Source organism: Dipodascopsis tothii (genome assembly GCF_038497935.1).
Source record: "Dipodascopsis tothii strain CBS 759.85 unplaced genomic scaffold V1510scaffold_50, whole genome shotgun sequence".
Classification (NCBI taxonomy): Eukaryota; Fungi; Ascomycota; class Lipomycetes; order Lipomycetales; family Lipomycetaceae; genus Neoaidaea; species Neoaidaea tothii.
In genome coordinates this window covers 39,441-59,291 of record NW_027118034.1, presented here as the reverse complement: position 1 = coordinate 59,291, position 19,851 = coordinate 39,441, and the positions used below count along the sequence as shown (strand labels likewise).

Below are 19,851 nucleotides of genomic sequence, written 5' to 3'. Positions count from 1 at the left end.
AATAATAATAATAATAATAATAATAATAATAATAATAATAATAATAATAATAATAATAATAATAATAATAATAATAATAATAATAATAATAATAAGTCGTATTAACGACCTCATTATTCAGAGCTCAAGGAATCGAGGTAGAAATAGTCTTTGAAAATTCTCCTGGTCGATATTCGAGTGCATTCTATTGTAGGTATGTTATTGCACTCAACGGTACTTGGTGCTCTATGTAAAATTAGGCATAGGTATTGAGGGCAAAGCTATTTTGAATACATTTTCTGTTGCGCTTACAAATTCATTGAAATGTATGTTAACTATTTGCGTAGGAATCGTCTGAATATACATCCATCAACATACAGCTTTCAGCGCGTGATTTTACGTCGCATACTTAAAACTCCCAGAGCAAAATTATCATCGCGTGTCTATAGGTGCATAATGATTTCATGTTTGTTGTCTGTTCTTCAAATCTCCAGTGCTATATCACCAGTGCTTTACGACCAGTGCTTTACGTAGATATGTCTTTGACAAGGAGAGTAGTAAGCTTTAGGCCAAAAAATATTTTAAAAGTCATTACTCGCACTCGTAGTATGAATGAAAAAAAAAACTCATTTAGTTGGAGCTGTATTTTTTTTTTCAGATACCATGTAAATTTGTACGCTATAGTGTATTTCCGTTCATTTATAAATGATCGCTAATTATACTGCAGTTTGTTATGAAATCAAATTGCAGCAATAGGAACGTAACGACCCATTTCGACATATTATTTTCAGTCCCACTGCAGTGGAGAGCTTTAGAGAGAAAAAATACTGTGCGCTATTTGTCGTATGATTTTCTTCAGTCTGAACGAAATTGTCACAATTGAGAAGGCTTGAATATGCCAATTGTAGCGAGCTTAAAATACGCGTTTCAGAGGCAACCTTGAATGATGTTATATTTGCAAGTTTTGTCAAATTTAATATATCAACAACTACTTAAAATTATTCATACTTCTAAACGGGAGTGATGGCATGTTCAATACTTTTATCCTTTAATTAAGTCACTAATTTAAATACAGCTCATGTGTAATAATTCGCATAACAACATGGTAAGCAAGCTTTTAAAATCATATTAATTGTTTTATCGAATATTGGCGATATTTCAGTTTTGGTCTGTTATTGTTAGTATGAAAGTTATCGATTCGATTTCTGAGATGTTGAAATTTATTTAGTATGACTTGCGAGCTCACACTTATGAGCATTGATTGAATTTGGCTTAATGGAGGAGCTTGGATAGAATGTGTGCTTTCAATATATTAATATGCATCAATTTATATGAGCTTAATGTAAACATTTAATAGTATAATTGGAGAACTCATTTGTAACTAGTTATTAGGCAACGAATTAAGATATAGTTAAAGTATGTATATGTTGTCAAATACAGAAATATGCCTGGCAACGGAGCGGTAATATTATATGTATTAGAATACTTTGCGTTTGGAAATTGAAATTTATTATCGTCTACACAATATAAATTTGACCAAATATTTTATTTTTCTCACAAATTAGACAATCTTATCATAGCTTACGGCCTCGGCATATGATTATATATCAGGTGAACGTCTAATATACCTCAATAGAATTTTGGAGTAAATATATATGATTTGTAAAACAGTTTTTTTTCATTATAATTATAAAGTAGTCAATTTGGGCTTTATTCTGAGACACGTATGTATCTGAGTCTTAATAAATTCCAAGAGGTGCTCTCGTGAGCCACTTAAAGCAATTTTAATAGCTTCTTTGAATTGCAATCGTATTTACCAAAACTACATGAACATATACTGATCTATCCACAAATGTAACAAAGTCCAATTTCCTATGTAGCTACCAAAGAGATCATAGCATTGTCGTAATGTGGCGAATATCGAAAACAAATTTATCTTGCCATTAGAAGGACTAAAAGTATATTAATACAAATGGCATCCCAGGTGGCACTCCGTCATTGCAGCAGTGTGTGGTGCACATGTGAGGTCAACTTCTAATACGCCTTCGCTAGTTGCTTGTTTGGGTATATAGCTAGTCTTTCCACATTATAATGTTAGCTGATCATAGGTTTTTAGAGTGCGGCAGACTGCTATATAAGCTTTTAAGCTTGCTGTAACATCGGGGAGCTATCGTGTGATATGAAAGAAATACGACAGCTATGAGAGACAGCTGCATGAGGATGCTGTCGCCCAATATCAAGAATAGGGTACATTTGGTGAAATCTGGATCATTAGATATCAAAACGCGTACTTACGTAACGTTATTGTCACCGGGTCTGGGTTTCTCATCAGATCCGCATCTTCCGTATGATAAAATGCTGAATACTTCAAAACCGCAAAAATCCTTCCGCCTTTTGAGTATTGATTGGCGTCGTTTGGGACAACTTCGATAGACACAGAAAGATCAAGGGGGCTCTAACAAGTCAGAAGAAACAAATGGGAGGCACCATAACTCACATTGGCTGGCCAACATGCACGGAACTCGTACAGATTACTGCGCTCTAGTTCCAGAAGCTCGTATCTTTCTTCTGTTGCACGTAGTCCGGTGGTCATAGTCTGTGCGAACTTTGGAACGACGGTCTTGAATACTGGGTCCTTTAAAGAGAGGTGAAGCGCTTGTGAAGACACATAGCTTTCATCATTCACTGAGCTTCGAGTTGGAAATGAAGAAAAGAATCGTACTTGCTCTATGTTACAATCAACGAAACTAATCAGAAGGCACAAGGCCAAGATCGAAAATTTCCACTTGCACATGGCTTCTGATTCAAAACTTGTGTAGATGATGGGATGAAGTAGCCATGGACACGTGATCTCGACACCATCAAATTATTACCTCAGTTTTTGGGTGCTATGCGGTTCAACCTACAACATGTCTACAGTTGACGAGAGCGTTTTCTGCAAAGCGTTTCTTCACTTGCTTTCTGCACAAGAAGAAAAATACGATGCCAAATTCACTGCAGAGTTTACTATCGAGCAGCGGCCGTCGTTGGTATGAGCATGATGCTTATTGTTTGCTGATTAGAAGGCACCGTTTCCCGCTATGCCTGTTATCAAGAAGAAGAAAGCTGCAGTGAAAGGTGAGAGTTGACACTATTGCATGCTGATCTCTAGATGATTCGCACATGACGATTGGTTTCAAATCACTACGCCCTCCTCAATTCAATGAAGAGATCACCAGTCTGCAGCCCTCGGATACAGTACTTGCAGCAAAGAGGATGCTGATTGCATCTCTTGGACTCGATTATGATCTCACGAGTATCCGTTTGCTTCTGAAAGGAAAGGTCGTACCAGACTCGCGGCTTCTCAAAGAAGTGGTTGGTCCGTCAGGAAAGTGCCAGTTCATGGTCATGATGCCTAGTAGTAGGGGAAGTTCTCAGCCCGCGACACCCTCGGTGTCTTCGCATATCACTTCAAAGGACGGATACTCAGTTCCTGAGAAAGTCATCCTTAGTGACGCCGTATGGAGTGAGATATCTAGTGTTTTAGAGAAGCATTTGGAGGCCGACGAAGTGAAAGCGGCTCTCGAGCGCTTACAGCGTGGTTTTCACAGTAGTCATTAGTACAGTATGTAGCTCGGCAAATAGTATAAAATTATGCGAAGCTACGAATGGCAGCTAAACGCTTATCCATAGGATATCCCGACGGTGTGGTAAGCACTGCAGTTATGTAACCTGGATGCACATCGGAATGAAGTGTGGAGCTCAATGGCCGAAGATGTCGAAATTCGGAGTTATAAGGGCTAAAGTACCTGCATCGGTATTATAGGCAGCGGTAACTAGTATCGAAATGGCACTGATTGCATGTAACCTCAAAGCATTAACTATAATCGTTGGGACTTTCTAGTGGGGAATGCTTAATTGAAATAAGACAGGCACACATCATGAACAAAACCTATTTGCATTAACTGATACTGGGCTACAGGTTTCGGCATTCCCATAAGGCGATACTATATATTTATCTCATGTTGGAGCACCACACGCCAAAAATATTATATTATTACTGATCAACGTGCCGCTTACAGCCGATGCGAGTGGAGCTTGAAAGATCATCATCTTAAGTCCAGTTCGACGTTAACCATGGGCGATCTGGAAAAAAATAACTCTCAGACCTCGTTTGAGGATGCTCTAGAACGCACATTCACAGTGAAGTCAATTGGTGTTCTGGCAATCAATGAGACGATTGACGGTCGCACATATGGGCTGGACACTAAGGCAGAAAGTCTTACAGACGATGAGAAAAACCTGGTAACGTGGGACGGACCTGATGATCCTCTCAATCCGATGAACACTTCCGACAGAAAGAAATTTTTCCTTATCCTTTTGATTTCGTTGAATACATTCATAACGTAAGTATTTGAAGTGAAGAAAGGGTGGTGTTCTGACCGTAGACCTCTGGCTTCGTCAATGTTTGCGCCTGGTGTCAAGGCTATGGATAAGGAATTTGACAACGACAATGCTTTGCTTTCAACTATGGTAATATCGATATACGTACTAGGGTTCGCAATTGGGCCCTTGTTTATTGCGCCTTTAAGCGAGCTTTATGGCCGTCAAATAATATACAGACTCTCGACAATTTTGTTTACAGTTTTCACCATTGGATGTGGAGAGTGTCAAAACTTTGCGTCTTTGATGATTCTTCGTATGATCTGCGGACTTTTAGGTGCCACTCCATTAGCTTTGGGTAATGGATCAGTGGCAGATCTAATACCGATTGAAAAAAGAGGTCGCTATATGGCAATGTATGTAATGGGTCCCGTCGCTGGCCCTTCAATTGGTCCACTAGTAGGTGGTTTCCTAGCTGCCATCAACTGGAGATGGATCTTCAGACTTTTGGCGATCGCTTCGGGTGTACTTTCAGTGGCTACCTGGGTTTTTCTTGAGGAAACATATGCACCTAGGATTTTACAAAAGAAGGCTATCAGGCTGCGAAAGGAAACAGGAAATCAAAATTTGATGACTGCGTATGAAAGACAAAACGCTCACCAGCCACCCTTAACACAGTTTATCCGGGCTATAGTTCGACCGTGTAAACTTTTGATCTTAAGTCCTATTGTGACCATTTTATCGTTATATGCTGCTGTGAACTACGGAACGTTTTATCTACTTTTGACGACTTACCCATCAGTTTTTGAGAAGCAGTATGGGTTTGGCACCAATACGGTAGGTCTTTCGTACCTAGGACTCGGTATAGGAAGTCTCTTGTGTCTGGCATTGATGATTCTCTATTCTGATAGACTATACTTGAAACTAGTCGATATGTCGGAGTCAAAGGAGCGCAAACCAGAGTATCGACTGGTTTTTATGATCATTTACACTCCATTGGTTCCCATAGGACTAATCTTATATGGCTGGAGCGTGCAGAAGCAATACCACTGGATGGTTGCCGAAGTCGGCTCTTTTATATGCGGACTGGGAATTTTAGGTGCCTTTCTACCTGTCATGTCATATCTGGTTGATGCATACTCTATATACGCTGCATCAGCAGCATCTGCTTCCACGGTAGTACGAAGCTTGGGAGGCGCGTTCCTCCCCTTGGCTGAATCGCCTCTATATGAAAATCTTAATTACGGATGGGGTAACACCCTGCTTGCATTTGTTATCTTGGCGTGTTATCCTGTGCCTTTGATTTTGTATTACAAAGGTGAGTCTCTGCGAAAGAAATTCACGCCTGCATTGATATGAAAGGGGGTTGCATGAGCGGATCAAATCGAATAGCTACTTAGTATCGCAATTTTTTGACGTATTTTAATTATTAGACGTTATCTACAAAATAATAGGAGTTGCAGAACGGTGATATCTGACCGCTCTCAGTGAATCCAGTTTATATACATAAAGTACATGTCTTTGCTGTACAAATATATTTTTATAGGCTTGCAGGGAAACTAGGTCTAAAAGCCCATGCCACCCATTCCTCCCATTCCGCCCATGCCTCCGGCAGGAGCAGCAGAAGCAGGCCGATCATCCGGAACTTCAACAATAGCGCACTCGGTGGTGGCAAGCAGCGACGCTACGCCCTTAAGTATTAGCAAACAACCCGTTTCTCGTTACGTACCGCAGCATCCACCAGAGCAGTCCGGACAACTTTAAAGGGATCAATAATTCCGGCAGAGACCATGTCGACGTATTCGCCAGTAGCAGCGTTGTATCCCATGTTGAAATTGTCTCCATATTGCTCTATGATCTTTCCGACAACAATGCTACCCTCGCCGCCGGCATTTTCAACAATGGTTCTGTTCGGCTTGGTGATGGCACTTTTAATGATGGAGATTCCGAGGTCCTGGTCAAAATTGGCACCCTTTAGTCCATCCAGAGCCTTTGAGGCCTTGAGAAGAGCGACGCCACCACCGGGAAGGATACCTTCTTCAACAGCAGCACGGGTGGCGTTCAGAGCATCAACGTATCTATCCTTCTTCTCACCAACCTCAACCTCAGAAGAGCCGCCAACCTTCACAACAGCGACACCTCCAGAAAGCTTAGCGAGTCTCTCCTGGAGTTTCTCCTTCTCGTACTCTGTAGTGGCAGCATCACTCATAGCACCACGAATCTGTTCGCACCGCTGCATTATGAGATCCTTGTCTCCATCCCCATTCAGAATGATAGTATCCTCCTTGGTAATCGTCACCGCACCAGATCTTCCCAGGTGTTCCGGGGTGATCTCCTCCAGCTTCATGTCGAGCTCGCTGGTCATGACGGTTCCGCCAGTAAGGTAGGCAATGTCACCAAGGATGTTCTTGCGGTTGTCTCCGAAACCGGGAGCCTTCACGGCAGTGACCTGAACCTGGCCACGTAGCTTGTTGAGAATACAAGCAGCCAAAGCTTCGCCATCGATATCTTCAGCGATGATAACAAGAGGCTGTCTTAGCTTGTTCGAGATCTCCAGAGCAGGAAGGATATCCTGGAGCGCGGAAATCTTTTGCTCAGACAAGAGGATGAGAGGACGCTCGTACTCCACTTTGGCGGTCTTCGCATCAGTGATGAAGTAAGGCGAAATATAGCCGCGGTCAAACCGCATACCCTCCGTGATTTCGAGCTCATCTTCAATGGTCTTGCCCTCCTTAACAGTGATAACACCCTCCTTTCCGACCTTCTCCATCGCATTCGCGAGAAGCTTACCGATGTGAGTGTCTCCGTTTGCAGAAATAGTGGCCACTTGGGCAATTTCCTCGGAAGTGGTGATTTCGCGCTTATTGGCCTGAAGGAATTCAACGACCTTGTCAACTGCAGCCTGTGTTCCGCGTCTAAGATCCATCGGGTTACAACCAGCCGCGACATTCTTTACACTCTCAGTAAAGATAGCACGTGCAAGAACAGTGGCAGTCGTCGTTCCGTCACCGGCAATCTCATTGGTCTTAGTAGCAACATCTTGGAGAAGCTTAGCACCGAGATTCTCAAATCTATCCTTCAAAGAGATACTCTAGAAATTATTAACCGCGAGGCTCACGCCATTCATATACCTTAGCCACAGTGACACCGTCCTTGGTGATCTTAGGGGAGCCATAAGCTTGGTCGATCAAAACATTGCGGCCCTTCGGACCGAGCGTGACAGCAACAGACTTCGCTAGCATGTCCACGCCCCTCAGAAGAGAGGCACGGCCTTCAACACCAAACTTCAGTTCCTTGTAAGAAACCGAACGAATCTGTGAGACTATAGGGGACCGCATGGCAGACGAAACCGTCCGTGCCGAAGACAGCATAATCGGCTTAGAAGTCTTGGAGAATGCTCTGTTCATCTTGTCAAATCCAATAGAAGAGGCACTTTTTGGGTATTAGAATGTTAGTTGCGGAGAGGTTTTTTATAAAGGAAAAAATTCGTCTAGAGCTAGTGCTGTTTCAGTACGTGTTCTACTACAAATCGTATGTTGACTAATACGTTATATAATATTTTTCATGCTCTAGAATTTTCTCGATATTTTAGCCTATACGCAAAAATATGTGGAGGCTTGTGCAATACACATAAGCTCACTAGCGACCTAATCAGCTTCCATCTTCGCTCAATTGGTGATCGCTCGGCGCAGTTAAGTGTGCATTCTGTTTCCGACGAGTACGTTCGGCGAGTAAATTGACGTCAATGTCTACTGAATCGCTGATGCAACGACATTTGTTCGCCGAGAATCCATATTCAAGCCACTTCTCGGTCGCAAAGTTGACGGACTCGGCGCAGTTGTAACCAAGATTAAATCCAGAATGATACCCGAAAGGGAATGTTATGACAAATTCCTGTTGGTAGTGCACCAGCCTGTTCACCTTGATGCCGCGGCTGGCTAAGTATGAAGGAGAAACAAGAAACGTCTTATGTCGTAGAAACTCTTTGCACTTTTTATGCTCATCCGGATACAGATTTTTCATAATATCATAAAAGCGCTTTTCATCGCTTTGAGAAATAGAGTACCACTGTTTTGGCGCGCCAAAATGTATGTAATTGATTGAGTAAAGGTCCATATCCTCAAGATGCCAGGAGAAGGTGCTCTTCCACATCCCAAAATATAGGTAAGAGGAATTGACTCCAGGTAAACGCACATCAAGTTCGCGTAACAAGTTATCTAAATTGGAAACGTTCCAGATAGTAGTTGAATCGTCGAACAAACTTCCAAGCATGTCGGCTCCATACATGGGACTATTATAGGTAATGGTTTTCCAGTAAATTTTTTCCAATTCTGAACATCTGTTACGCGTAAATTCAGAACTGTCAAATCTGTAGTCAAAGCTGTCGTCTATTTCAATTTTTGGACGTTTACGCTTGTTAGATCGCTGGTCATCCGTCTTGACGCCACTCTCGGATTCATGTGAATCCTGTACGCCTTCATATGTGTTCACATGAGTCGATTTACGCCTATTCCTGGTCTGAGGTTCTCCTTGCGCTCCTTTACGCAGCTCACCGCGTCGCGCCGGAGGTTGATTACTAGACTGATCAGTTACCCTTCGCCACTGTTGCAAGTTGTATGTCCTGGATTTCTCGATATTCGCTTGATAAAAGACCCCACCACTCCCGCTGATATGTTGCTCTATCGGACGTTGTATTTTCAGATTCCTAACTTTCTGGTCCATCGGAGGTAGGGAGCAGAGCCATTCTGTGGGTGGAATGACTTTCACAATTCCAGACTTCATCCCGTATGAATCAATGCTCTTTATATACTCTGGAAATGATTTGAATTGCTGCATAGTCTCAAAGTAAGAACACCATCAACTTATTACTTACTGGTTTGAATACTGGTATATTTCCACCGTCATAATAGTGATCAGGGCGCACAGCTCCAGCGTCGCCATCCTGGATATCTGTACTCGTTGGCTCTAGCATCTTTCCTCGCTTTCAAGCACTCTAAGCGATAATCGTAAGTCGCTAACTTGTGCATAGAGTAAATCCACTGTTTCCCCTCATCTATCCATGGCTGCAAGCAGGTGTACTGGCGGCGACTAACGAAAAAATTACGACCTTCGACGAGGTGGATTATGAATATACACACGAGATCTAGAAGATGGGAACTGGCAATACATCATAAAGCCGGGTAATATTGTGATAAATATCAGGGTAAATTATTCTACAAAAACTGGAGTTACTGAAAGTCTCGAGTAGATATTTGTATTTAACTAATGACCAAAAATTCCTCTACGTAGTCATGCAAGACACAAAGGCCAAGTGCGTATATATCGAGTAGAGCTTCTAAAAAATCAAGGAGTTCTTTCTGCTTGACCCGACAGGGACGATGTTGATGAGTCCGCTGAGAAAATCATTGAGCTTCGGAACGTAGATGACAATTCTCTATCACTGTCTTCATCTTCTTCCTCGTCCACTTCCAATTCGTAGTTTCGCCGTCCAAAATAATCATCTTCACCAGCTATTTCGTTGTACTGTGGCGGTGGTGTTACCAGAGGGGGAGGAGGTACATCTGCATCGAACGGAGGAGGATTAACTGATGGTCTTCTCAAGATATGCAGAGGACGTGCGTTATCCTCAGGTATGGGTACTGGGTCATTATCCGTCCCGTTCTCTCCAAGTTCACAGGGGCAAGGAGGAAGCATATTAGTAGACGTCGGAGCATATAAATTGTAAGCTGGTAAAGAAACGTTCGCCGTGGTACATCGACAAGAAAGCAGCCTAAAAGGAGAATCAATCGACACTTCAAAATGGCGGCGCTTATTGGGATCGGCAGGGTCAGACCTAGAGAGACGTAGTATGATCTTGATCCAATGGTGTACTTTGATATTCACGTATGTCGTGTCGGGTCTTAGCTTCTCCTTATTCTTGATGTTACAACCCGGGATCTTCACTCCAAATTCAAGTTCCACAGGTCCGGCCGTGTCTAGTCCTTCAAGATCACCAAGGAGGTTTTGGGACATGTCCTCGCCAGCTTGATGCTCGAATAATAGGTATTTGCGTACCGGCTCAATTCGGTGAACCTTCTTGTTCCTGCAATAATATTCGGTATTCTCGGAGAGCAGAATACGAATCCTGTGGCACCGCACTTTGGCCAGTGGCGTCAGCTTAAAAGCAACTGGCACGGTACTGCCAATCGGGAAGGCTTTACCTCCGATGACAATATCATAGTGCAGTTGATCCTCCCATGTTCGCGAAACAACGATGGGCTCACCCGCTTCTTGTGAGGCTTCGCTGGGAGATCTGATCAAAAACACAGGTTTTCGGCCTATGAGTTTTGGCTTAAACGCTCCTGAGCGATCCACAACTGCTTCGAGTTCATACTTCACATTTCCCATTGCACACTCGATGCTTTCCGGCAGTGAGCTATCAATTGGAAGTTCAAAGTTATAGGAGTACGTTCCGGGTGGGAATGATTTGTAGCCTTTGTTTGAAACTGAGGAATCTCGAGATTCCCCGAGGCTGTCCCGACTAGATCGACTTGACGATCTTCGTCGCGAGCCACTGCTACTTCTCTCTCTCGAAAACGAGCTTCTTGATGTGCTCGACGAGGAGTTTTTGAGGAATGCGCGAACGTCACTGCTCTGATGAATCATACCCTGGGGATCCACTATCAAATCTGCACCAAATGACGATTCAGCTGATAGAAATTGTGCATTGAAGAACGGCCAGAAATGTGTCATCAGCTCCTTATCTTCGTAAAATTCGTCTTTTGCTGGCGGGATTCCTGTCGCAGTTAGAAGTGAACGAATTATCTCATACCCTCTGGCCAATTTGTTCTCCCACGTCCACTAAAATTTAACATGATTGACTTGATTTTTGTTGCTTTCGTGATTGTTACATGCAAAGTCCCCCGTAACATAGCAGGAGTATGATGCGAAAATTCTGTTCGGTCAAAGCCTTGCAGGAACAAAATAGGCTCCGCTAGAGCGATCGTTATGGCAAGGCTCCCTCCATTGGTAGACGCCAGAGGCTTCTCATTAGGGATAGCTGTCGACAAATTTGAGGCGCTTAACTGTGGGGAAGGGATAGACGGGTATGATGCTGGAGCTTGTATCGGTGTGCTGAGAGGTGCCATGATTGTCTAGTTATATAGAGAACAAACCAATGAATAATAATAAGTGTCGCTTCTTAAACTCTTAGAATGCTCCTGTAATATCCCTAGTCGCTGGTCCTGACCGAGTTGTTGCGGAGGAAGAATATGCTCGTCTGTGAATAGGCAGACTGCGACCTCGCACTTGCGCACTGAGTGCACACCGCTTTCACAGTTAATTACTGAGCCTATGACGTGACCGCAGACGGTGTGGCAGGCGTAATCGTTTTCCGCGTAAGTCAAATATCATGAATAGTTGCGAAAAAGTTGTCTAGTACTACAAGTTCGAGGCGGATAAACCCGTCCCATTAATGTGCGCTTGTATCTTTTATGTGGTTGTTCTTAAAGTTTTGGCTATCGTTGTAGTTTGGTGTTGCCTTGCGACACTGCAAATTTTACGTTTATGGCATTAATCACAAAATTATTGGTTATCCGGTTCGTGATGGCCAGTCAATGAACCCTTCATCTGAGTCATCTTCTTGGAAACACATCATGATCGCAATCGCCTGTGTAATGATTTATTATGGGTATATCGCACAAGAATTCTATCCATCCTCAAAGGCTTAGGGGTGTTACCAGCGTCTAGAGAGATATTCAGCACGCTCATGATGTAGAGATCTGCGCTTATTCCCCCACAAGGCTAAGATCTCCCAAATCTGAAATCAGATCCATCTCGTACATCAGGCAAAAATAATGGCTGTTGCAATAAAAAGACTGCAAACCGTCGAATCTTTGTGTACATAGGACTTCACCAAGAAGAAAGAGCTTCTTTGTAGTCTTGACTGCACCCTACTTCGGCCGAATTCAAAACCACTCCACAGTCGAGGAGACATCGACTTTACCAATTTCCAGAGCGAAACTACGATGAACGAAGTGCAGTATCAGGAGGGTCAAGCCTCCGGGGGGCCCAGAGTCCCAGATCAGGCGTACCATGGCGACACACAAAATGCCTATCCTTTGCAGGAGAAACCACAGTATCGATCATCCGAAGATACGTATACGCAGGATGCTCCGCAGTATGGTGTGCCGGCAAATCACAGCGAAGTCAATGGAAATCCTCCAGAATACAAGAATGAACAGAGTCAGCCCAATAAGGACAGTGGTGTCACCTTTGAAGAGCAGTTCAAAGTCAGCAAGCCGAAGTGGAATGACTGGTGGGCGGTTGTATTCTTGGGTCTCGTGGTTGCTGCTTTCGTTATTGTCTCTGGGATTTGTATTCATGCCTACCATCAAACAAAGTCGTTTAATGGCAACGGAATCTATGGGAGCGGACAGACCTATTCCTTGAATACGAACACGGTGATTCTGTTCATATTTGTCGTGGTCATATCTTTAGCACTATCCGTCGGTTACTTTTATTTGGCGCGCGTGTATACCAAGCAGTTTATTTGGATCACCGGAATACTCAATATCGTTCTGGGCTTCGCTACCGCTATATACTACTTCGCCGAGCACTATTATTCAGCTGCGATTGTCTTTTTGATATTCGCGGTTTTCGGCGCGTTCTGTTTCTATTCTTGGATAGGACGTATCCCATTCGCTACCCTCATCCTCCAAACAATTATGGATGTGGCTCGTGCTAACCCTTCGATTTATATTGTGGCAGCTATCGGCGCAGTGGTAACGGCCGCGTTTGGTGCTTGGTTTGCAGTAACCATTGTGGCGGTCTATGTCAAATATAACCCCACAGAAAACAATGAAGGCTGTGATGCGTCTGGTGGTAGCTGCAGTCATGCCAAATTAATTGGAATGCTTATTCTCGTCACTTTTTGTGGGTATTATATCACTGAGGTGATCAAGAATATTATCCACACCACCATTTCTGGAGTCTATGGTTCATGGTATTTCTGTTCGCGATCTGCTCAAGGTATGCCTAAATGGCCGGCCCTTGGCGCGTTTAAGCGGGCGATGACCTATTCTCTGGGCTCAATTTCTTTTGGCAGTCTGATCGTTTCGGTGATTCAATTGTTGCAACAGTTGGCGTCGTGGGGACAGCAGGCGGCACACCAGGATGGTCACATCGTCGCCGTGGCCCTGATGTGTGTTCTCAGATTTTTGATATCCGCTCTAGAGTGGGCCGTTCGATACTTCAACCACTATGCGTATTCGTACATTGCGTTGTACGGTGATGCCTATATTCCGGCAGCTAAGGAGACCTGGAGACTAATTAAGGACCGCGGAGTTGATGCCCTGATTAACGACTGCCTGATTGACCCTGTTTTGAATATGGGCGCCACATTTGTTGCTTATGTTGCTGCTCTGTTTGCGTATCTCTACCTTCGATACACCCAGGTATGTGGTTGAAAGAGTCACTTCTAACATATAGCCTGCTTACAACAGCAGTGGTTCTTACAATGGGCCAGTGGTTGCGTATTCATTTGTTATCGCCCTTCAAATTTGCAATATTGCCACTGTGCCCATCAAGAGTGGTGTGGCCACGTTCTTCACCGCCATGGCGAGAGGTTTGTAAAGTTTTTCTCTTAATTGCTGACCGTTCAGATCCTGAAGTCCTCCAAATGAGGTACCCTGACCTTTACAACAATATTATGAGATTGTATCCTAAGGTCCAGCAAAGAATTCATGCGTAAATTGTATGCGAGAGATATTGTGTTGAAATTTTGGGTCGAGGACATTAAATAGTTGATTAATTTGATGTTTACTTAATAAAGCCTTTTGTTTAAAACGAGTTTGTGCTCTAGCGCTGTCACGTAGGCAGGTAATTTAATTTATTTGTAGAAGGTGAATGCAATTAGGTCAACCCAAAATATTTTTTGTGATCACCGCGTTCAGGGCATCGATATATTCTTGGAATATCACTGTATATATCGATCGATCGCAAGGAGTATTGCAGCATCGTATTGATCTAAAAGATCGATGTCAGACCTAACTCAGTTTGATAATATCTACCTCAATCAGTCGTCCCGCCCTGGTCGGCTCAGATTTGTCCAATCTGGCTTGGGATGGAAATCAGCAACACAAGCAAATTTACAGCCGTTTCTACTTCCTCAAGCGGAGGTTGTCTCTGCACAATGGAGTCGTGCTGCCAAAGGCTACGAATGCCGAATCCTTACAAAGGACCGAGGCGTTGTACAGTTTGATGGTTTCGATTTGGATGATTTTGACTCGCTGAAGTCCACTATCAAGCACCATTTCAACATCGGACTTGAGACTAAAGAACACTGCATCAGAGGATGGAACTGGGGTAAATCAGATTTCGGAAGATCTGAACTTATCTTTAATATCTCCAATCGACCGGCATTCGAGGTGTCGTACGGTCAAGTCATCAACTCAAATCTGGTCGGAAAAAACGAAGTTGCAGTCGAACTTGGTCATGAAAATGATATAGATATCAGAGGCAGCTCAGGTGTCAAAGACGAACTAGTGGAGATGCGTTTCTACGTACCGGGTGTTATAACGAAAGAGGAGCCCGGTGACGACTCAGACGGCACAGAGGGTAAAGAAAATGAAGAGACAGAGGAGCAAAGTGCTGCGCAGGTATTTTACGATACGTTGAAAGATAGAGCAGACATTGGACAAGTGGCTGGCGATACGATTGTTTCATTTTCAGACGTAATGTTCCTCACTCCAAGGTATGATCGACTACTAGCCGTAAATTCCACTAACAAAGCAGAGGACGTTACGATATCGATATGTATCCGACATCTCTCAGATTGCGTGGCAAAACCTACGACTATAAGATTCAATATTCAGCGATCCAACGACTGTTTTTACTGCCAAAGCCAGATGAACTCTACAACATATTGGTCATACAGCTGGACCCACCATTACGGCAGGGCCAAACTAGATATCAATTTTTAGTCGTGCAGTTTCTCAAGGAGGAGGAGATTGAGGTCGAAGTAAACCTTGAAGAGTAAGTGCCGGTATCTACTTCGCTAACTTCAGTGACGAGTTTGAGCAGAAATACGCCGACAAGCTTAAGAAGAAGTACGACCAGCCTGCTCATGAAGTCGTTGCTCAGGTCTTTAGAGGCCTTTCCGGGCAAAAAATTACAGTACCGGGATCTTTCACCAGCATCCACGGACAAGCAGGAGTAAAGTGCTCGCTCAAAGCTAGTGAAGGCTACATCTATTTTCTAGACAAAAGTTTCTTATTTATACCAAAACCTACATTATACATGGCGTGCTCTGATGTCTCCTATGTTACCTTTTCCAGAGTTGGGGGATCTGTGTCGTCGTCAAGAACTTTTGATCTTACTGTGACTTTGAAAAACGGCACTGAGCATCAGTTCTCAAGTATCAACCGGGAGGAACAGTCGCAAATTGAGCAGCACCTAAAATCTAAAAATATCAGAGTCAAGAATGACCTGGTTGAAGAGCAATCAATGCTTGCAGCCGCGCTCGGGGATGACTCTGACGACTCTGATGTGGATGTTGCGCCGAGAGGCGACAGAGGTTCAGCCTCAGAGGACGAAGAAAGCGTCGATGAAGACTTTGTTGGAGAAGACTCCGACGATAGCGACGTCGCTGAAGAATATGACGAGAATCACAATAGCTCTGGGTCCGGCTCGGATTCTGAGGCTGGCTACGACGAAGAGGACGTAGTTGAGGACGAAGAATATGAGAGCGAAGAGAAAGGACCCGCAAAAAAGAAGACAAAGACTAAGAAATGATCTGCTTCGAGTTGCTCTCAACAAGTTGTAATTTATTAGAATATTCAATCAAATACAGCATTTTGACTATTACATTTGAGGGCTCTTTATAAATTGGCTGTTGGTCAAAGATGTGGACTAGCAGCGAAACTGTAGTGTGTGGCCAGCAGGCGAATAGACTACTATTCATTTTTCGAGCTGCTAGGAGGATCACAAAATTTTTAAGTTCCCTCCCATCTGGTCCATCCACATATTTTAATTTCTCTGGTCTAAACAAATTTTTTCATTACATCTCCTTCGCACTCAATATCCTCGCTATGTACTATTAAAAGAGGTGGCTCAAAGCGACTTGTGGTTCGTTGATGGATTGAATTTACAGCAATCAGGAGTGTAATTTTCTGCGACACTTCATCGAATCCGCCTACGAGAGCTGAGTTAGTGAGCTGAGTATCGGGCTCAACCGTGCACATATTTTTTGTTCAGAGACTGGAAAATTTCAAGAGTGATGCTTTCACTAATATTGGAGGGACATTTCGAGAAAAAAACCGACGAAGTCACAACTGTTCCTTCTCCTATTAACTGCTACTGTTTCGTCCACGGTCCTGTGAATTAATTACAACAAAACTGAAGACACGGCAACGGTGCACACCGAGCAAGGCCTTCTGATTATAATACCCTGAATTATTTCTCGGTAGCCTATGGTTCTCATTTGGGATCAGTAAAATTGTGCTGCCATATGTAACTTGTCTTATGAGTACTATTGCGGTTCGATACAGAATTTTGCGAAATTAGCCGTCAACCTTGACAAATTCGTCCTTAAGAATGATGTCTACCCGAGAAGAGCGAAAGATGAAAGATGCGCTTGCGCGTATCGAACGTCTCGAACAAGAGCAAAAGGACCGATCAGGAGGTTCCCAGCAGTCCATCAGAGCAAGCTCCTCTGCCGATAAGAACCAGTCAACTACAAACGGCCGCAAGCGTAAGAGGTCATCGCTCACTGGGTCAGAAAATGGATCCCAGCCGCCAACCCGACCAACGTCTCGATCAAAAGATCAAATTGGTGACCGGAACATAAGGTCACAGGGCAGTCATGGTTTCTCTTCAGACGATGACAGGCATGCTTCTCCGAAGCTACAAGACATGGAATGGCTTCCGTTCAAGGTCATCGCAGTTAAGCGATACATCAAGGAGTACGTACGCGCCAACCGCGCTTTAGAGAAGCGAAAACGTGCGAACTTCGCCTTGAATGAGCAGAAGGCGTCGCTCCCTATCTCAGAAACCTTAAGTCCAGAGCTGCAGCAAGAAACCGGAGACTCGCCAGATGTGAATCGTGCACAGCTGGAAAAAGATCTGTTTCCGAACGAAAATGAAAATTTCATGGATACAACGGCCGACATTTACAGGCCTGAGATAGAGCAAGGCGTTGATGAAAGAAACCAGCGACCAGAGCGGCCTGAGATAAAGTCTGACATTCAAATTGAGACTACAAATGATCCATTTTCCACTTCTTCACAAATTACTTTAACCAATCTTCCAATCCCTGCAAATGAAGGAGCGCCTGCTCTTCGAAGCGAAATTTCTGGGGATCAGTCCCACAGAGATGGCGTTGCGAATGACATGGCTGTCGTTTCACATCACAACGATATCAATGTCGAAGCGCCATTGTCAGAAGACGCACATGACATGCAACAAACAGGTAACGGAACCTCTAGACTGGAAAGCTCAGTCTCCCCGCGATCGCACCCGGCCACATCTCAAAGCTCCACGGCGTTTCATTCGAATTTGACCGAATCAAACCTCGAGAATACGACGTCGACGTCCACACTACGACATCAATCACCTCTGACAGCTGGAGCCAGTCCATCAGAAACGACTCCTACTCAAGTCACTTCGCTGAGCAATATCATTCCAGTGAATACGTCTTCTGGCATAATCTCTCCAATCCTTTCACCGACTCCAGCTCCACCTCCTAGACCGGTGAAAAAGCTATCGTTTGCTGATTACCGAAAGAAGCAACAACCAACAAAGGAACGAAGTATGGATTCCGACAAGAAAGAAACCCGGGAGTAGTGTACATCATACCGCCAAGCAATGATGAGACTCACTTTTTGGTACTCGTGTACAAATAGCCACGGTTCAGATCAGTAATATTGTGGCAAGGTTTTGTTTATTAAATAATGTTTTGAGACTTCCCGGTGCTGTTATATGTTAACGCAAGGAGTTTGTTTTATATACTATGGTTCGGGTACTGTTTTTGCAGAGTTTTCTCTTCACTTCTTTTTGAATGTTACACTAGTCAGGATGTATTTGTACATTTAGTTGTTTTATCAGATGATATTTGTTACTCAGTGGTAGCAGATTTTTTTCTGCTTTTTCCACCCTTTTTTGTAGCCTTAGGGGGGAAAGCATTATACAGCGTTTCTCCTTCGCAGACGCCATCAGTAATCTTACTTAATTGTAAAGTCATTCTCGGTCCAACCTCGGTGAGCTTCACAGCTTTTTTTGATCTCGAGCCATCTTTACTCAGAAGCCGACTTTCAAAAATTTCGTCATCCTCCAGCTCAGAATCACTTGTCATGGTGTCGCTCATCTCTCCCGACGTCTCAGTTCCCAACAAAAAGTCCGCGGCGTCCTGTGTACGCCCTAGCTTGGGAAATCTTGAAGACTTCCGAGACGCGAGAAATTTTTTCAATCTGACATGAGATCTGTTATCAGACACATTGTCTTCTTCCTTAAGATCCTCCTCTGAGTCGCCCTCATCCTCGGACCCCAGTTTGTTGAAACTCATTTTAGCATCCTCCGTGAAATCGACATCGTTGTCTGAATTCATGTTAACATCTTCATCACTTTCGTCCTTGATAACAGGCTGGTCGGTAGCCGTCGTGATGGTGTTACGCTTAATTACGGTCTTCGTTGTAATAGCGTAATGGCGCACCTCGATAAGTCCTGTCTTCTTATTCAGATTGACTAGCATGACTCTTTGAATTGTCTTGAGCGCCGAAGTAGTAGCGGTAATTGGGGGGAACATATTTTGGAACATGGATGTCATCAGCCGTATACTGCTGTTCTTCGGAAGGCCGCCCTTCAAGGCCTCGGCCTCGGCTTCGCCTGAGTTCGGCGCAAATCCATTAAGGACAAGTAGAGGAGGATTTCTAAGTTCGGAAATCAGCGTCCTGGGGTGTCGCTGAACGCGTCTGATATCTCTAGCCAAGGTGTATTTCTTCACTTTGAAGTGAAGCGTAGGGCCACGAGGAGTATGTGCGATCCTCAATACCGCAGTAGATTCAGCGTGTGACTTGGAGAACATTAAAAGATGCGAAACACCGAGCGGACCAGCCATAGCTAAGAAATCTTTTAACTTATTAGATTTTTGCTCCTAATGTGTCAGCTCAATTTGAATCGCCATGAGTACCCGTAGTTTTATAGCAGTGTGCGGCTGCATGACTGTTCTCACGTCCATAACGAGCTGTGAAAGCCCTTTTCCGACATCAGAAGAGCCTGTTTTAAAAACCATCGACTGTGGAACCTTTTGGTCCACAGGATCAGGTCTTGTCGTATGGGTTCGGTTTTTTTGCTGTAATTTAGTATGCTAAAAGTCTTTCAGACAGCCAAGAACCAGATCAACGACATGACCGTAATTCCACCTTGTTCCTGCGCAGCTGCCTTCTCAAAGAGAAAAAAGTAGACTTACTCTTCTTCTGGCCATTTTGATTGTATTCTAGATAGTTGTTGCAGGATAAAAAAATTATTGTTTGGGCG

The 19,851-nt window shown here is 43.8% G+C and overlaps 10 protein-coding genes across 10 annotated transcripts; 5 read left to right on the top strand and 5 right to left on the bottom strand.

Annotated features, from left to right (window-relative positions):
* Positions 1-2,081: 2,081 nt before the first annotated feature.
* V1510DRAFT_370690 (uncharacterized protein) lies at positions 2,082-2,773 on the bottom strand (the record flags this gene model as incomplete). The annotated part of the gene is made up of 3 exons (XM_066931448.1): positions 2,082-2,242; positions 2,275-2,434; positions 2,477-2,773. 3 exons carry the CDS (start codon positions 2,771-2,773, stop codon positions 2,082-2,084), a joined length of 618 nt encoding a protein of 205 aa, XP_066786573.1.
* A 115-nt stretch (positions 2,774-2,888) lies between these two features.
* Positions 2,889-3,579, top strand: V1510DRAFT_408596 (uncharacterized protein; the record flags this gene model as incomplete). The annotated part of the gene is made up of 3 exons (XM_066932454.1): positions 2,889-3,008; positions 3,042-3,096; positions 3,131-3,579. 3 exons carry the CDS (start codon positions 2,889-2,891, stop codon positions 3,577-3,579), a joined length of 624 nt encoding a protein of 207 aa, XP_066786572.1.
* A 258-nt stretch (positions 3,580-3,837) lies between these two features.
* Positions 3,838-5,870, top strand: V1510DRAFT_294768 (major facilitator superfamily domain-containing protein). The gene is made up of 2 exons (XM_066930679.1): positions 3,838-4,364; positions 4,407-5,870. The coding sequence occupies exons 1-2, from the start codon at positions 4,096-4,098 to the stop codon at positions 5,698-5,700; spliced, it is 1,563 nt and encodes a 520-aa protein (XP_066786571.1). The 5' UTR covers positions 3,838-4,095; the 3' UTR covers positions 5,701-5,870.
* Positions 5,737-7,767, bottom strand: V1510DRAFT_423752 (chaperonin GroL). Its single transcript, XM_066934983.1, has 3 exons — positions 7,473-7,767; positions 6,071-7,432; positions 5,737-6,032 (listed from the first exon to the last, which is right to left on the bottom strand). Exons 1-3 carry the CDS (start codon positions 7,746-7,748, stop codon positions 5,907-5,909), a joined length of 1,764 nt encoding a protein of 587 aa, XP_066786570.1. The 5' UTR covers positions 7,749-7,767; the 3' UTR covers positions 5,737-5,906.
* On the bottom strand, positions 7,625-9,498 carry V1510DRAFT_295499 (DNA damage-responsive transcriptional repressor RPH1). The gene is made up of 2 exons (XM_066930681.1): positions 9,215-9,498; positions 7,625-9,180 (listed from the first exon to the last, which is right to left on the bottom strand). The coding sequence occupies exons 1-2, from the start codon at positions 9,311-9,313 to the stop codon at positions 7,993-7,995; spliced, it is 1,287 nt and encodes a 428-aa protein (XP_066786569.1). The 5' UTR covers positions 9,314-9,498; the 3' UTR covers positions 7,625-7,992.
* A 186-nt stretch (positions 9,499-9,684) lies between these two features.
* V1510DRAFT_370687 (uncharacterized protein) lies at positions 9,685-11,468 on the bottom strand (the record flags this gene model as incomplete). The annotated part of the gene is made up of 2 exons (XM_066931447.1): positions 9,685-11,117; positions 11,153-11,468. The coding sequence occupies 2 exons, from the start codon at positions 11,466-11,468 to the stop codon at positions 9,685-9,687; spliced, it is 1,749 nt and encodes a 582-aa protein (XP_066786568.1).
* Positions 11,469-11,971: 503 nt separating this feature from the next.
* Positions 11,972-14,153, top strand: V1510DRAFT_423747 (plasma-membrane choline transporter-domain-containing protein). The gene is made up of 3 exons (XM_066934982.1): positions 11,972-13,775; positions 13,810-13,945; positions 13,983-14,153. The coding sequence occupies exons 1-3, from the start codon at positions 12,348-12,350 to the stop codon at positions 14,069-14,071; spliced, it is 1,653 nt and encodes a 550-aa protein (XP_066786567.1). The 5' UTR covers positions 11,972-12,347; the 3' UTR covers positions 14,072-14,153.
* Positions 14,154-14,188: 35 nt separating this feature from the next.
* On the top strand, positions 14,189-16,185 carry V1510DRAFT_423743 (uncharacterized protein). The gene is made up of 3 exons (XM_066934981.1): positions 14,189-15,073; positions 15,115-15,354; positions 15,387-16,185. The coding sequence occupies exons 1-3, from the start codon at positions 14,358-14,360 to the stop codon at positions 16,111-16,113; spliced, it is 1,683 nt and encodes a 560-aa protein (XP_066786566.1). The 5' UTR covers positions 14,189-14,357; the 3' UTR covers positions 16,114-16,185.
* A 329-nt stretch (positions 16,186-16,514) lies between these two features.
* Positions 16,515-18,298, top strand: V1510DRAFT_294775 (uncharacterized protein). Its single transcript, XM_066930680.1, has one exon. It carries the CDS (start codon positions 16,915-16,917, stop codon positions 18,160-18,162), a length of 1,248 nt encoding a protein of 415 aa, XP_066786565.1. The 5' UTR covers positions 16,515-16,914; the 3' UTR covers positions 18,163-18,298.
* A 135-nt stretch (positions 18,299-18,433) lies between these two features.
* Positions 18,434-19,675, bottom strand: V1510DRAFT_370750 (Brix domain-containing protein; the record flags this gene model as incomplete). Its single annotated transcript, XM_066931451.1, has 2 exons — positions 18,434-19,468; positions 19,505-19,675. Coding segments are annotated over 2 exons (1,206 nt in total), but the record flags the coding sequence as incomplete, so codon positions are not given.
* Positions 19,676-19,851: the final 176 nt, after the last annotated feature.

Excerpts from the sequence above, each read along its gene's own strand:
- V1510DRAFT_294768 (XM_066930679.1), top strand. The coding sequence starts at position 4,096 with ATGGGCGATCTGGAAAAAAATAACTCTCAGACCTCGTTTGAGGATGCT. Across the intron at positions 4,365-4,406 it reads TCGTTGAATACATTCATAAC|ACCTCTGGCTTCGTCAATGT; the intron begins GTAAGTATTTGA and ends TTCTGACCGTAG.
- V1510DRAFT_423747 (XM_066934982.1), top strand. The coding sequence starts at position 12,348 with ATGAACGAAGTGCAGTATCAGGAGGGTCAAGCCTCCGGGGGGCCCAGA. Across the intron at positions 13,776-13,809 it reads TCTACCTTCGATACACCCAG|CCTGCTTACAACAGCAGTGG; the intron begins GTATGTGGTTGA and ends TCTAACATATAG. Across the intron at positions 13,946-13,982 it reads CTTCACCGCCATGGCGAGAG|ATCCTGAAGTCCTCCAAATG; the intron begins GTTTGTAAAGTT and ends CTGACCGTTCAG.
- V1510DRAFT_423752 (XM_066934983.1), bottom strand. The coding sequence starts at position 7,748 with ATGAACAGAGCATTCTCCAAGACTTCTAAGCCGATTATGCTGTCTTCG. Across the intron at positions 7,433-7,472 it reads ACGGTGTCACTGTGGCTAAG|AGTATCTCTTTGAAGGATAG; the intron begins GTATATGAATGG and ends AATAATTTCTAG. Across the intron at positions 6,033-6,070 it reads CTGCTCTGGTGGATGCTGCG|GGCGTAGCGTCGCTGCTTGC; the intron begins GTACGTAACGAG and ends CTAATACTTAAG.
- V1510DRAFT_294775 (XM_066930680.1), top strand. The coding sequence starts at position 16,915 with ATGATGTCTACCCGAGAAGAGCGAAAGATGAAAGATGCGCTTGCGCGT.
- V1510DRAFT_423743 (XM_066934981.1), top strand. The coding sequence starts at position 14,358 with ATGTCAGACCTAACTCAGTTTGATAATATCTACCTCAATCAGTCGTCC. Across the intron at positions 15,074-15,114 it reads GTAATGTTCCTCACTCCAAG|AGGACGTTACGATATCGATA; the intron begins GTATGATCGACT and ends CTAACAAAGCAG. Across the intron at positions 15,355-15,386 it reads GTCGAAGTAAACCTTGAAGA|TGACGAGTTTGAGCAGAAAT; the intron begins GTAAGTGCCGGT and ends CGCTAACTTCAG.
- V1510DRAFT_295499 (XM_066930681.1), bottom strand. The coding sequence starts at position 9,313 with ATGCTAGAGCCAACGAGTACAGATATCCAGGATGGCGACGCTGGAGCT. Across the intron at positions 9,181-9,214 it reads ATATACCAGTATTCAAACCA|ACTATGCAGCAATTCAAATC; the intron begins GTAAGTAATAAG and ends TCTTACTTTGAG.